Here is a 14,789-nt window from a genome sequence, read left to right on the forward strand (position 1 = left end):
GAGAAGCAGGAGAAAGCACTGATTGGCTCTAGCCCGAGTGGGAGGAGAGCTAGAAGTGACACAGAGGGGGAAAACAGTTTAAAAATGAGGAATTTGGTTTGTAAATTGGTAAATTAGGCAATTTATCAGTCAATATAAACAGGACGGCTCTTAGGGAGCGGCAGTGATGAGGCAGCCTTGTGAGGGAAGTGCCCTGTGAGTAAAGTGCGAGTCTTTGGCTCGAGAGTCTTCAGTGAGGAGGCTGAGTAGAGGAGGCTACGCAAAACACTGGAGAGGGAGAGACGAAAGAAGGAATGTCAAGCAAGATTCAGTGTGATGCTTGCAGTATGTGGGAGGTCAAGGACCTGCTGGTGCCTCTGGCTGCTACAAATGTGAGAAGTGCATCCAGGTAGAGCTCCTGAAGGATCGTGTTGGGGAACTGGGGAAGCAAGTGGATGAACCTCAGGTTCGTCCGAGAAACTGAGTCGTTCCTCGACAAGTCCTACAGTAAGATTGTTACACCTAAGGTACTGGAAGAGAGAAGGTGGGTGACAGTGAGAAAGGAGGGAAACATGGAATGCACAGGTCCCCGGGTGTTGTACCTCTTGAGAACAGGTTCACCCACTTAGAAGCTGTCGGGACAGAAACCGTAATCACACTGAGCGACGGACTGGCTGTTGAGCCGAAATCAAAGAGGCCAACGCCAGGCAACGCCATTGTAGTGGGAGACTCCATCGTGAGAGATACGGACAGGGGTTACTGCGGCAACAGACGGGATGCGAGGATGGTGTGCTGCCTTCCCGGTGCCAGAATCCAGGATGTCACGGACAGAGTGCAGAAAATCCTCAAGGGTGAAGATGAACAGCCGGAAGTGGTAGTGCATGTCGGCACAAACGATGTCGGAAAGAAGGGGATGAATATATTGTAGCGTGACTTTAGAGAGCTCAGAAAAATGCTGAAAAGCAGGACCTCCAAGGTTGTTATCTCCGGTTTGCATCCAGTTCCTCGTGCTGGCGAGAGCAGGAACAGGGAGATATGAGACCTGAATGTGTGGCTGAGGAACTGGTGCAGGGGGCAGGATGTAGATTCTTAGATCACTGGGATCAGTTTTGGAGTAAGGGGGAACTGTACAAAAGGGACGGATTGCATCTTAACAGGTGGGGGACCAGCATTCTGGCAGGCAGGTTTGCCACTGCTATACGGGTGGTTTTAAACTGAATAAGGGGGGTGGGGTGTCAAATGGGATAGTGAAGGATGGAGTTAAAGGGAAAGAGAGTAAAGGGATGGTTAATGACCCCAGAATTAACGGGAAAGGAAGCTCATTAAGAGAGTATGGCCAAGTGTAATAGGGATCGATGTGAAAGGTGAGATGCGTAAGGAATTAAAAGTATTGTATATGAATGCGCGAAGTATAAGAAGTAAAGTAGATGAGCTTGAGGCTCAGTTAGAGGTTGGTAGATATGACATTGTGGACATTGTGGGGCCTGGGAACTTAATATTCAGGGTTATACATCCTATAGAAAGGACAGGGAGGTGGGCAGAGGGGGGGGGGGGGGGGGGGGGGGGGTAGCTCTGCTGGTGAGGGATGGAATTCAGTCCCTTGTGAGGGAAGACATAGGGATTGACGAGGTATAATCACTGTGGTAGCCTGGATGTAGGGTGTAAGTTGTAGCAGGAGTTAAAACTGGCATGTAACAAAGGTAATGCCACTGTGGTGATGGGGGATATCAATATGCAGGTAGACTGGGAAAATCAGGTTGGTTCAGGACCCCAAGAAAGAGAGTTTGTAGAATGCCTCCAAGATGGATTCTTAGAGCAGCTTGTAATGGAGCCGACCAGAGAAAAGGCAATTCTGGATTTAGTGTTGTCCAATGAACCAGATATGATAAGAGAACTCAGGGTAAAGGAACCGCTTGGAGGTAGTGATCATAATATGATTAGTTTTAATCTGCAATTTGAGAAGGAAAACGTTAAATCGGAAGTGTCAGTGATGCAGTTGAACAAAGGAGACTATGAAGGCATGAGAGGAGTGCTGGGGTGGAAGATTGCAACCTTCATGTGGTCCGCCCTGTTTCGACTAATGCCATGAACTCAATGTGCACAAACGGAACATCAAATAGAACAAGTTGTCCAACAACTTTAGGCTGTGCATGCCACAGGAAAGAAGAAGAAGAGGGGAGCTGGACAATGTAGACTGGAAAGGGATCCTAGCTGTTCCACCAATGATGGTGGAACAGCAATGGCAGGAATTTCTGGGCATAATTCGGAAGACGCAGGATCATTTCATTCCAAAAAGGAAGAAAGATTCTAAGGGGTGTAGGAGACAAGATTCAAGATTCAATTTAATTGTCATTTGGACCCCTTGAGGTCCAAACGAAATGCCGTTTCTGCAGCCATACATTACAAACAAATAGACCCAAGACACAACATAATTTACATAAATATCCATCACATTGCTGTGATGGAAGGCCAAAAAAACTTATCTCTCCACTGCACTCTCCCCCCCCCCCCCCCCCCGATGTTAGAGTCAAAGTCAAAGCCCCCGGCTGGCGATGGCGATTGTCCCGCGGCCATTAAAGCCACGCCGGGTGGTGCGAGGTCGCACACCGGGTTCTTGATGTTGGAGCCCCCAGCGTGCGCTCGCACAGTCCCGCGGCCATTCCAAGCCGCGCGGGGCGGTGATGTCAGGCCCCGCTCCAGGAGCTCTTCGACCCCGCAACTCGGGCGGGAGAAGTCGCCGTTGCGAGAGCCCTGAAAAGCGGTCCCCCTCCAGGGACCCGCGGGCTCCCGGTGCCGCCGTCCGCCAGACCCGCAGTTGCAGCCTCCGAATCTCCGGAGGTCGGGCCACAGCAGCAGCAGCAGCAGCAGCGCTCCACCACCGCTCCACCCGCTCTGGACTCGGCCAGCTCCGCGAAGGTGACGGTGAGTCGTCGGCACCAGAGTCCCCGGTCCTGTTGGAGGCCGCTCCTCATTGCAGCCCCAACGACAACGGAGACCCGACAACAAAAAGGTCGGGTCTCCCGTGCAGGGAGAGATTTAAAAGTTACCCCCTCCCTCCCACCCCCCCCCAACACCCCCCCACACACACACCCCAACAAAAAATAACAAAAACTACACAGAAACATAGACAAAAAATAATAAAAACGCAGACGGGCTGCAGAGGCCGCTGCTGACGAGAGTCGCGCCGCCTACCGGATTGGCTGACAAGAGAAGTTAGGGATAGAATAAAACTAAAAGAAAAGTTGTATAACACAGCAAAGAGTAGCCAGAGGATTGGGAAACTTTCATAGGACAACAGAAGAAAACGGGCTGAAAAGATGAAGTACGAAGGGAAGCTGGCCAGGAATATAAAGAAGGACAGTAAAAGCTTCTTTAGATATGTTAAGGGAAAAAGAATAGCAAAGTCAAATGTGGGTCCCTTGAAGGCAGACAGGAGTGAAATTATTATGGGCAACAAGGAAATGGCAGAAGAGTTGAATAGGTACTTCGGATGTGTCTTCACTAAGGAAGACACGAACAATCTCCCAGATGTACTGGAGGACAGAGGTTCTAAGGGGGTAGAGGAACTGAAATAAATTTTCATTAGGCGAGAAATAGTATTGGGTAGGCTAATGGGACTGACGGATGATAAATCCCCTGGGCCTGATGGTCTGCATCCCAGGGTCCTCAGGGAGGTGGCTCTAGAAATAGTGGACACATTGGTGATCATTTTCCAATGTTCAATAGATTCACCATCAGTTCCTGGGGATTGGAGGATAGCTAATGTTATCCCACTTTTCAAGAGAGGAGCGAGAGTGTAAACGGGGAATTATGGACCAGTAAGCCTGACTTCAGGGATGGGAAAGATGCTGGAGTCAATTATTAAAGAGGTAATAATGGGGCATTTGGATAGCAGTAAAAGGATTAGTCCAAGTCAACATGGATTTAAGAAATGGAAATCATGCTCGACTAATCTTCTGAATTTTTTGAGGATGTGACAAGTAAAATGGACGAAGGGGTGCCAGTGGATGTAGTGTATCTAGACTTTCAGAAAGCCTTTGATAAGGTCCCGCACGGGAGACTGGTGACTAAAATTAGAACACATGGTATTGGGGGTAGGGTGTTGACATGGATTAAAAAATTGGTTGGCAGACCGGAAGCAAAGAGTAGGAGTGAACGGGTCCTTTTCAGAATGACAGGCAGTGGAGAGTGGAGTGCCACAAGGCTCGGTGTTGGGGCCGCAACTGTTTACCATATATATTAATGATTTGGAAGAGGGAATTAGGAGCAGCACTAGCACGTTTGCGGATGACACAAAGCTGTGTGGCAGTGTGAACTGTGAAGAAGATGTTAGGAGGTTGCGGGGTGACCTGGACAGGTTGAGTGAGTGGGCAGATGCGTGGCAGATGCAGTATAATATAGATAAATGCGAGGTTATCCACATTGGCGGCAAAAACAAGGGGGCAGATTAATATCTCAATGGGGTTAGGTTAGGTAAGGGGGAGGTGCAGCGAGGCCTGGGCGTCCTTGTACACCGGTCACTGAAAATTGGTGTGCAGGTACAGCAGGCAGTGAAGAAAGCTAATGGAATGTTGTCCTTCATAACAAGAGGATTTCAGTATAGGAGTAAAGAGGTTCTTCTGCAGTTGTATAGGGCTCTGGTGAGACCACATCTGGAGTATTGTGTACATATGGTCTCCTAATTTGAGATAGGACATCCTTGTGATTGAGGCAGTGCAGCGTAGGTTCACGAGATTGATCCCTGGGATCGCGGGACTGTCATATGAGGAAAGATTGAAAAGACCAGGCTTGTATTCACTGGAGTTTAGAAGGATGAGGGGGATCTTATAGAAACATATAAAATTATAAAAGACTGGACAAGCTCGATGCAGGAAAAATGTTCCCAATGTTGTGCGTGTCCAGAACCAGGGGCCAGAGTCTTAGAATAAAAAGGAGGTCATTTAATGATTGAGGTGAGAAAAAACGTTTTCACCCAGAGAGTTGTGAATTTATGGAATTCCCTGCCACAGAGGGCAGTGGAGGTCAAGTCACTGGATGGATTTAAGAGAGAGTTAGATAGAGCTCTAGGGGCTAGTGGAGTCCAGGGATATGGGGAGAAGGCAGGCACGGGTTATTCATTGGGGACGATCAGCCATGATCACAATGAATGGCGGTGCTGGCTCAAAGGGCCGAATGGTATCCTCCTGCACCTATTTTCTATGTTCCTATTGGGAACATGTTTCCTGTCTCTAGAGTGTCCAAACCCTTAATAATCTTATATGTTTCAATAAGATCCCCTCTCGTCCTTCTAAACTGCAGAGTATACAAGTCCAGCCGCTCCATTCTCTCAGCATATGACAGTCCCGACAGTCAAGAGAATTAACCATGTGAACCTACTCTGCACTCCCTCAATAGCAAAAATGTCCTTCCACAAATTAGTTGACCAAAACTGCACACAATCCTCCAGGTGTGGTCGCACTAGGGCCCCATACAACTGCAGAAGGACCTCATTGCTCCTATACTCAACTCCTCTTGTTATGGCCAACATGCCATTCGCTTTCTTCACTGCCTGCTGTACCTGCATGCTTACTTTCATTGACTGATGAACAGGGACCCCCCCAGATCCCGTTGTACTTCCCCTTTTCCCAACTTGACACCATTTAGATAATAATCTGCCTTCCTGTTTTTGCTACCAAAGTGGATAACCTCAAATTTATCCACATTAAACTGCATTTGCCATGCATCTGCCCACTCCCCCAACCTGTCCAAGTCACCCTGCATTCTCATAGCATCCTTCTCACAGTTCACACTGCCACCCAGCTTTGTGTAATCTGCAAAGTTTCTAATTCCCCTCAATAGGGGAAAAGCTGTACATGCAACAAAATTCTGTACAAGCCTTGAACATCAATGTTGCATTTCTATCCACTAATGAAAATTAGAGATCAAACCCAGAATGATCAGCATATGTAGGAAGGAACTGCAGATTCTGGGTTAAACCGAAGATAGACACAAAAGGCTGGAGCAACTCAGTGGGTCAGACAGCATCTCTGTAGAAAAGGAATAGGTGATGTTATGGGATGAGACCCTTCTTCAGACTGTCCTGAAATGTCACCTATTCCTTTTCTCAGGAGATGCTGTCTGACCCACTGAGTTACTGCAGCATTTTATATCTATCTCCAGAATGATCAACAAAAAAGCTGGAATTTTGACGACCTTTGATTTTTCCAGCACCTGCAGTTCTTTCTTAAACATTCTGGACAAGGTGTGACACTGTCCAAAAAGGCCCTAGTTTGACTCCAGACAAGGTAATGAGATGGTGGACACAAAATGCTGGAGTAACTCAGCGGGACAGGCAGCATCTCTGGAGAGAAGGAATGGGTGATGTTTCGGGTCGAACCCCTTCTTCAGACTGATGTGGTGTTTAGTCTTACTCTTTAGCTGCCTGAAAGGCCCATAATGACTTTTTTGTTTTGTTTTAATGGTCATTGGAGTGAGGGGGTCACCACATTATATCGGATTTGATTTAAACCTAATTGCTATTACATCTAATAATGTTGAAGATCACAAATGTGATGCTTCACTGATACAATGTGGCTAAAATTGTCTGGATATTCCTGTAAAGTCTTGTGATTCCACGCGTACTCTGCCAGCTGGGTTAATGGAAAAAATATACCTTAAAGGTTAGTCGTAGAATGTCATTGAAACAGGGAGGTCATAGCCTCTATGCACAGAATGGCATGATAGCAATGCGAGGGATCCAGAACAAAATAAATATAGAACTTACAAGAAGAAGATGTATATTTTAAATGTTTTTACTGTTGCAAAAATAAAAATCCCCACTGGCCCTACTGGACACCTGTTCCTTTACAGATGGTGGAAATCTAAAAACAGAAAATGCTGGAAACATTCAGTCGGCCAGGCTGCCATGTGGGAGGAGAAACAGGGTTAATGTTTCAAGTCAAAGAGATACTTGGTGAAGCTGGGACGGAGACAAAAGCAGCTTGTTAAACTGCAGGATGCGGCAAGGAGGAGGAGGGAGTGGGTGGAGGTGGGGTGGTGATGAAGGGTCTTCCACCCAAAAAATTTACTCTGATTTGCTTAAGAAAGAACTGCAGATGCTGGAAAATTGGTACACAAAAATGCTGGAGAAACTCAGCAGGTGCGGCAACAAAGTTTCTACAGCATTATTGTGTACTCTGATTTGCTTTCCGATTCAGAAATTATGTTAAATTGTCTGTCTCTCATCAGTCACCCAGCTGTGATACCAAAGATCTTAGAGCTGCTCTAAGATCTTTGGTGATACTGCTCAGTTTGTTTGCTTCCCCCCCCCCCCCCCCTCTCCCCACTGGGAGTGGAGGATATCTAACCTCCCCCGCTGGGCACGGCTTCCTGTCCTGCATTTCACAAATCCTGTTTTACTGTCTCCATATTCTTTTGTCCATGTTTTCACTCACTGACCTCTCCCATCCACTCATTAACCAGATGACCTCATTTACACCCTATCCCCATGGTTACTCTGGTTTTACCCTATCAAAGACACCACCCCTCCCCCCTCCTCCCTGGCTTACAGCTTGTAAAAACTTCTTCTGTCTCCTTCCCAGTTCTGATGAAGGGCCTTTGACGCAAACTATTTATAATAATAATAATATCTTTTATTGTCATTGCACGTCAGTGCAACGAGATTTAGTATGCAGCTCCAACCGATGAAAAAGAAAAGTAAAATAAATAAATAAGCTGTGTGTCGTGACCATCCGAGGGAGACAGTCCAGGGGGGGTGGGGGGCACTCAGCAGGGCCGGTTCAGCGCCGCTATAGTTCTTGGAATAAAGCTGTTTCTGAGTCTGGAGGTTCGGGCGTAGAAGGCCTTGTAACGTCTGCCGGAGGGAAGTAGTTCAAACAGTCCGTTACAGGGGTGTGATGAGTCTTTATGGATGCTGACGGCCTTCCTGAGGCACCGTGTGTGGTAGATGCCCTCCAAGGCTGGTAGCTCTGTCCCAATGATCCTCTGCGCTCTGTGGACAACGCGCCGAAGAGCTCTCCTCTCCGCCTCCGTGCAGCTGAGATACCACACAGAGATGTCATACGTTAATATGCTCTCTGTGGTGCAGTGGTAGAACGTTGGGGCAGACTAGTCTTTTTTAATGTCCTCAGGAAGAATAGTCGTTGCTGTGCCTTCTTGACCAGCGCAGACCATTTTGTTTTCTCTCCGCCCTGTGGCCTCATCTGGCCCTGTGGCCTCATCTGCTGCGTGTTTCCAGCATTTTCAGCTTTTATGTTTATTGTCGACACCGGGATCTCAGATGCTGTGTTACTCCTGTACTTTGTGGTTTTTTTAAATGTTTCTTTCCTGGTTCACTTAGTGCTTATTGTATTTACTTTGTTTACCATTTACGAAAGTTAAAAAATATATATTCTTTCATTCATGACAGTGAGTAAACATTAACATTTTTTGGCTGGACTGTTAAAAGCTCAAAAGTGGTGAGGACAATTGATAACAAAGTGGACTTTTAGCAGATTTGCCTGATAAAACTGAATCTTTCATACCAAACCTGGTCCTGGTTAAACAAGCTCTTTTTATGTTTTTGTTTCGAACGTGTGAACACACCACACCAAAAGATCCTATAGCAGAGCAAGATGGCCTACTCTCACGCAAACGCGTAGTACGGTCATGGGCGGATTCATGGGTGATTATAGGACCCATTTTAGCAACCAGCCTCCGCCATCTTGCTTCTGGCCAAAGGTCGGATATTTGCTTCCGCCTCCGCTCCTGTATCTTCGCTTTGGTCTTTGACTTGGGCGGGGAGGGGGTGCGCGGCCCAGGGCAGCAGGGAGGCCTGAGGCCTTGGCGGGGTAAGCGGAATAAAACCATCCTTAAGTTATACATCTTTTGTAAATCTTGCTCAAAACAAAGTTAATTTTGTGAAATTTTTCAATTAGATAACCCCACAGGCAGATCTCATTCCACTCTCTGGCTATAGGGAAGACCGGACCCCTTTTTATTTGTGGAGAAACAACTCCATAGAAAATAGAAAATAAGCACAAAAACATTAAGTAACATTCCAGGGCTAGAGCAACTGGAATCTTCATATTGCTATTATTTTCCCAAATACTGCAGATGTGAACAGTGTGATTACATTAATGTGATTAGATGAATGAATTACAGAGTGCAAGTGTAATACAAAATCAACTCAAACACAGCATATGAGCCATTTAAAAAGAAATGATTTTAAAATCATTAAAAAAGAAAATTACCAGAGGCCAAACTTATAAACATTTTATTCTTTAACTAGAATTAACAGAATTATGAATCTAACCCTATATCACACACAGAAACTGTTCCCCCGCAACGTTGATTACTCTGCGGGTCGGGTCGGGTCGGGTAGGTTCCGGTTAATACAAAATCAACTCAAACACAAGCCTATGAACCATTTAAAAAGAAATGATTTAAAAAACATTAAAAAAGACAATTACCAGAGTCAAATTTTATTCTTGACAAGAATTAACAGAAGTGTGAACTAACAGAATTACACCAAAGATCCTATAGCTTTGTTATAAATTCTTTGGATTACACTGCGAGTCGGGTCCGGGTAGGCTCCGGTTACTAAAATGGGCTGGGAAAAATGCCCAGGATCCCCTCCGTAGTGTACTACACGTCAGCCCATTGCATTTCGCAGGAGTAGCCCATCTTGCTCCGCTATAGGATCTTTGGTTTTACTGTCTCCATGTTCTTTTGTCCATGTTTTCACTCACTGACCTCTCCCATCCACTCATTACCCAGATGACCTCATTTACACCCTATCCCCATGGTTACTCTGGTTTTACCCTATCAAAGACACCACCCCTCCCTGGAGAATCGAAGGTTACACAGAAAAGCCCCCTCCCCCCTCCACCCTTGCTTACAGCTTGTAAAAACTTCTTCTGTCTCCTTCCCAGTTCTGATGAAGGGTCTTTGACGCAAACTATTTATTTTGTTTTCTCTCCGCCCTGTGGCCTCATCTGGCCCTGTGGCCTCATCTGCTGCGTGTTTCCAGCATTTTCAGCTTTTATGTTTATTGTCGACACCGGGATCTCAGATGCTGTGTTACTCCTGTACTTTGTGTTTTTTTAAATGTTTCTTTCCTGGTTCACTTAGTGCTTATTGTATTTACTTTGTTTACCATTTACAAAAGTTTTAAAAAATATACTCTTTCATTCATGACAGTGAGTGAACATTAACATTTTTTGGCTGGGCTGTTAAAAGCTCAAAAGTAGTGAGGACAATTGATAACAAAGTGAACTTTTAACAGATTTGCCTGATACAACTGAACCTTTCATACCAAACCTGGTCCTGGTTAAACAAGCTCTTTTTATGTTTTTGTTTCGAACGTGTGAACACACCACACTTGCAGTTTACTCATATAAAAGAGATTAAGAGATTACACAATTCAGAATTTTTCCCATACTGATTGCATAAAATCGGATTTCTGTATTTAAATGAAAATGTCAAAAGTGATGATTAACTTGTTTGCAATAAAAGAAAAGATGTCCTTGTCATTTCCTAAACTGTAAATTTCTCTCCAATCTAAATTCCTTATATTGTTAGGAAATTCCAAAACTTTCCCTTCCATCAGTGAGTCAGAGATAGCTGCAGACTGAGCAAGGTGGGCCTCATTATTTTTCACCAGCAAATTCCACACTGGTGATCCTCAGTTGCTCCCAGAAAAGTAAATAAGTCTCATCCGACACACACTGGTGATCTGAGCTGAAACTCAAACAATAAGGCAGGGAGAGCTAAAGGGCCTGTCCCACTGTATGAGGTAATTCACGAGTTCTCCCCCGATTCGAGCTTGTGTAATGTACGTAGGGGCACATACGAGTAAAAAGTGACAATATTTTTCATCATGAATATTTTTATACTCATGGACATTTTTCAATGTTGAAAAAACGTCACGAGTTTACCCGATTTCCCGAGTACCTACCATTACTCGTACGAGTCGCTACGTGACATCCACGAGCTCCTACGTACCCACTACGTACATTACACGAGCTCGAATCAGGGGAGAACTCGGGAGAACTCTTGAATTACCTCGTACAGTGGGACAGGCCCTTCAAGGGTTTATCCATAAGTTTACTTACCCATTCTTCCTGAAGGCAATGTTGACGAAAAAGAAGCAAGCACATTCCTTCCATTGAGTGGCTGGACAAATCTAAAGTTAGAATCCAATGTGTGATGGCCCGTCTTTAAACTGGTCTCTAGTTTGTGGAGCTAAACAAAGAAGGTACGGTTTCAATAACTGTTCACAGGTATGTAAAGCTCCAGTAATTACTCAGTAACTAGATCTTTTATATACTAAAGGCAGTCAGTGAACAGGCAATGGCTAGCATTTACTGAGATAATACATGATTTACAACATAAATACTTTATGGGGGGGAAAAATAACAGAAAAAATGGTCCACCTATTGTTTGCAGAGGAAATAAAAAACAACATTACATCTAACACAACTCCAAACACTTTGAGTCTTTCCTTGGTAAACCAGCATCTGTAGCTTCTACTTTTATACTTGGTATGATTGGACCCAATGTATAGTAGGATTGTCACTGAATTGTATGTAAAAAAAGAATTTCACTGTAACTAGGTACTCATGACAATAAAGTGGTGGGGTTGATAAGGTCAATAAAGTAACATTGAATACTTGAATATTTAAAAGTTATCAGTAAAACTGGGGATTGTGAGCAGTGTAGAACTCGACAAAGGATAATCAAGAAATCTGCACATCTCGTATGTGCATGTGACAAAGACAAATAGACTTGACTTGACTGGGAAATAAAAATTAGGAGTAATCTAGCAAGAAACATCAAGACAAACTGTAAGACCTATCAGAGGTATGTAAAATGATAAAGACTTGAAAATAGTCAAATGCCTTCAAAAATGGGCCTCACAGTCTGCCTCAGGGCTCCCTGATGCTCTCCCACATTGCTGGTTGTTGCGAATTGGCTGCTGTAAATGACCTGAAGTGTTGGTTCATGGTGAGAAAATTGAGGGGGACGTGTTAATGGGCATGCAAGTGAGAATATGAAAAAGGGAAATAAATAAGGAAATGGGATTGACAGGACTACTCTGAGACCAGCATAGACAAATGGCCATCTACATCAGAAGAGGATATAAGAAAGTGCATTTAGTTTAATTTAATTTAAATATACAGCATGGAAACATGCCCACCGAGTCCACACCAACCATTTAGTGGCCACACTATGCACACTTGTTCCATGTTTTCGCGCTTTCTCAAATTCTTTACAAACAGCGAGGGAGGAACTTCAAATGGAGGATTTGAAGGTTTATAATCTGTCTTCGTGGTAAATTGTTGGTGTCAGGGATTGGAGGGTGGAGATGATCACTTTCTCTGAATTGCCAGGTACTATCACAACCTTTGCTATGGCAATGTTTTAGAAACATTTAGACATGCACATGGATAGGATAGGTTTAGAGGGATATGGGCCAAATGGAGGCAGGTGGGAATGGTGTCGATGGGACATGTTGGTCGTTGTGGGCAGGTTGGGACAATGAGCTTGTCTCCACCCTGTATGACTCTATGACCAGGCTCCTATTGGAAAATATATTTCTATCAGGAGAAGCAAATTAGATCATCCTCCAACCAAAGCCTCTACTGGGAGACAAGGTTGGGGATTTCCTGCTGTTCTTCTGCCAAGGCCTCATGTCCCTCAGTCTCTTAATCTGCAGGCTGCTCTCCCTCGGACCCCGGCTCCTGTCTTCAGATTGGTTGGGGTGCAGCACAGCGGCCATGATGAAACCTCGGCATTTGCCGATTGTACGCTGCAGGTTGATGCAGGCACTGTGATTTTACACAAGAATTTTACTAAAGGCAGAGAATCATGGAGCACGGAAACATCAAGTCTGTGCTAACCGTCAAGCACCCATTTTTTTTTGATGAATCCTATTCTAATTCAGTTTTATTTTCCCCAACTTCTGTCCACATTCTATCAGTTATGCACACACTAAGGCAAATCTACGGCAGTCAATTAACCTACCAACTTGTTTGTCTTTTGGAAAGAAACTGATGCTCTCAGGAAGAAAGCACACATTCACGGGGAGAAAGTTCAAATGCCTCATAGACTGAGCCAGGTCGGTATTGAATCTGAAACGTGGAGCTATGAGGCAGCAGCAGCTGAGCCATTGTGCAGACCACGTACTTGCATAGCTCCCATTTAGGTGGCATTCTTGATTGGAGTGTGAATTTATGGTGAGAAACCAAGGAAGCAGAGACAATAGAGTCCGAAGAAGGACAAAGGACATTTATTGCCACATACACCATTTCTGGTGGAGTGAAATTTGAGTTGCCATTTGCAGCACACCAATAAAATTAAGACACTACATTAAAAAAGAATTGAACATAAAACATAAAAATATCCCCCCACAATGGTTCCCACTGCGAGGGAAGACACAAAGTCCAGTCCTCTTCCCCTTGTTCACCCATGGTCGGGCCTATTGAGGCCTCCACAGTCGCCGCAACAGTGGCCCGATGTTCAGGCCCTCTCGCTGGATGATGGGACTTTGGCGTAGGGAAGAACACTCTTCAGCAGCTTGAAGCGCCTGGAACAGCCGCTTGCTGCCAGAGACCGCGGCTCCCGAAGTCCACAGGCCGCGCTGGTCCGAGGTCCGACACTGGCGATCTCGGCGAGGGACCCCAGGCTCCGCGGTGTTCAGAGTCAGTGCCGCCGTGGCTGGAAGCTCCGCAATGACAGCTCTGTGTTGTTGGGAGTCAGCGGTCTCAGCACTCTGGAGCCCACCGCAGATTCTCTCCCAATTCGAGCTTGTGTAATGTACGTAGCGGGTACTTAGGAGCACGTGGATGTCACTGTGAAAAATGTCCACGAGTAAAAAAATACCCGTGATGAAAACAATTGTTGCTTTTTACTCGTACGAGCCCCTTCGTACCGCTACGTACATTACACAAGCCCGAATCAGGGGAGAACTTGGGAGAAGTCTTGAATTACCTCGTACAGTGGGACAGGCCCTTTAGGCATTAGGATGATACCAGTTGCCAAGATGGACAAAGACTTGGCAGATGGAATTTATTTCTATTAAGTGTAAGGTGATGCATTTTGAGAAGACTCATAAGAGTAGGACATATGGAATAAATGGTTGTGCCCACAGGATACTGAGGCACCTTGGTGTCCTTGTGCAAAAATCCCTGAAGGTGGCAGCACAGTAGATAAAGAGAGGATTCTTGCCTTCATTAGCCTGGGCGCATAATACAAGAAAAGGGAGGCTCTGGTACAACTTTGTAAAACACCGAGATCACAGCTGGAGTAATAAATGCTGTTCTGGAAGCTTGTAGACCGAGTGGAAATGGGATTAGTGTAGATGGGAATTTGATACTTGGTCATCTGTTTGGTGGGCTGAAGACTCCGTTTCCCTGTGGTATAGAGGCTGTCCCACTTGGGCGACCTAATCCGCGAATTCTGGCGAGTTTTCCCTCGACTCATACTCGCAGCATGGCCGACACGAGGTCATAGGAGGTCTTTGTAACTCTCCTTCATGCTCGAGAGTAGTCCCCGTGTACTTGAGGCCTCAGCCAGGTTTTCAACACGTTGACAAATGAACCGCAGTGTAAAAAAAAGGTCGCCATCAATCCTGACAAATCCCAGTTGTCAGAGATGCTCCCCACTCCTCACAGAAGTGAACATCTGTGTGCAAACGCCGTCTCTGATACTACGGTAAGCTGCAAGTAAAGGAATGGCACAGATCTGCTGAGACCACTTTGTAAGATCCCGTGGTACGCAAGGAATCAACGTGTATGACCTCCATGGAGAGAGGCGAAGTATGAAATGGT

The 14,789-nt window shown here is 45.4% G+C and overlaps 1 protein-coding gene across 2 annotated transcripts in view; it reads right to left on the reverse strand.

Moving 5' to 3' along the window:
* ca9 (carbonic anhydrase IX) overlaps window positions 1–14,789 on the reverse strand; it is an 86,823-nt gene that overhangs the window by 26,653 nt on the left and 45,381 nt on the right. For both annotated transcript variants that reach the window (XM_055632979.1, XM_055632969.1), the window contains exon 8: window positions 11,073–11,202. In XM_055632979.1, coding sequence (XP_055488954.1) covers window positions 11,073–11,202 — 130 coding nt within the window. The remainder of the gene's footprint in view (window positions 1–11,072; window positions 11,203–14,789) is intronic.

Source organism: Leucoraja erinacea, chromosome 1, assembly GCF_028641065.1.
Source record: "Leucoraja erinacea ecotype New England chromosome 1, Leri_hhj_1, whole genome shotgun sequence".
Lineage (NCBI taxonomy): Eukaryota > Metazoa > Chordata > Chondrichthyes > Rajiformes > Rajidae > Leucoraja > Leucoraja erinaceus.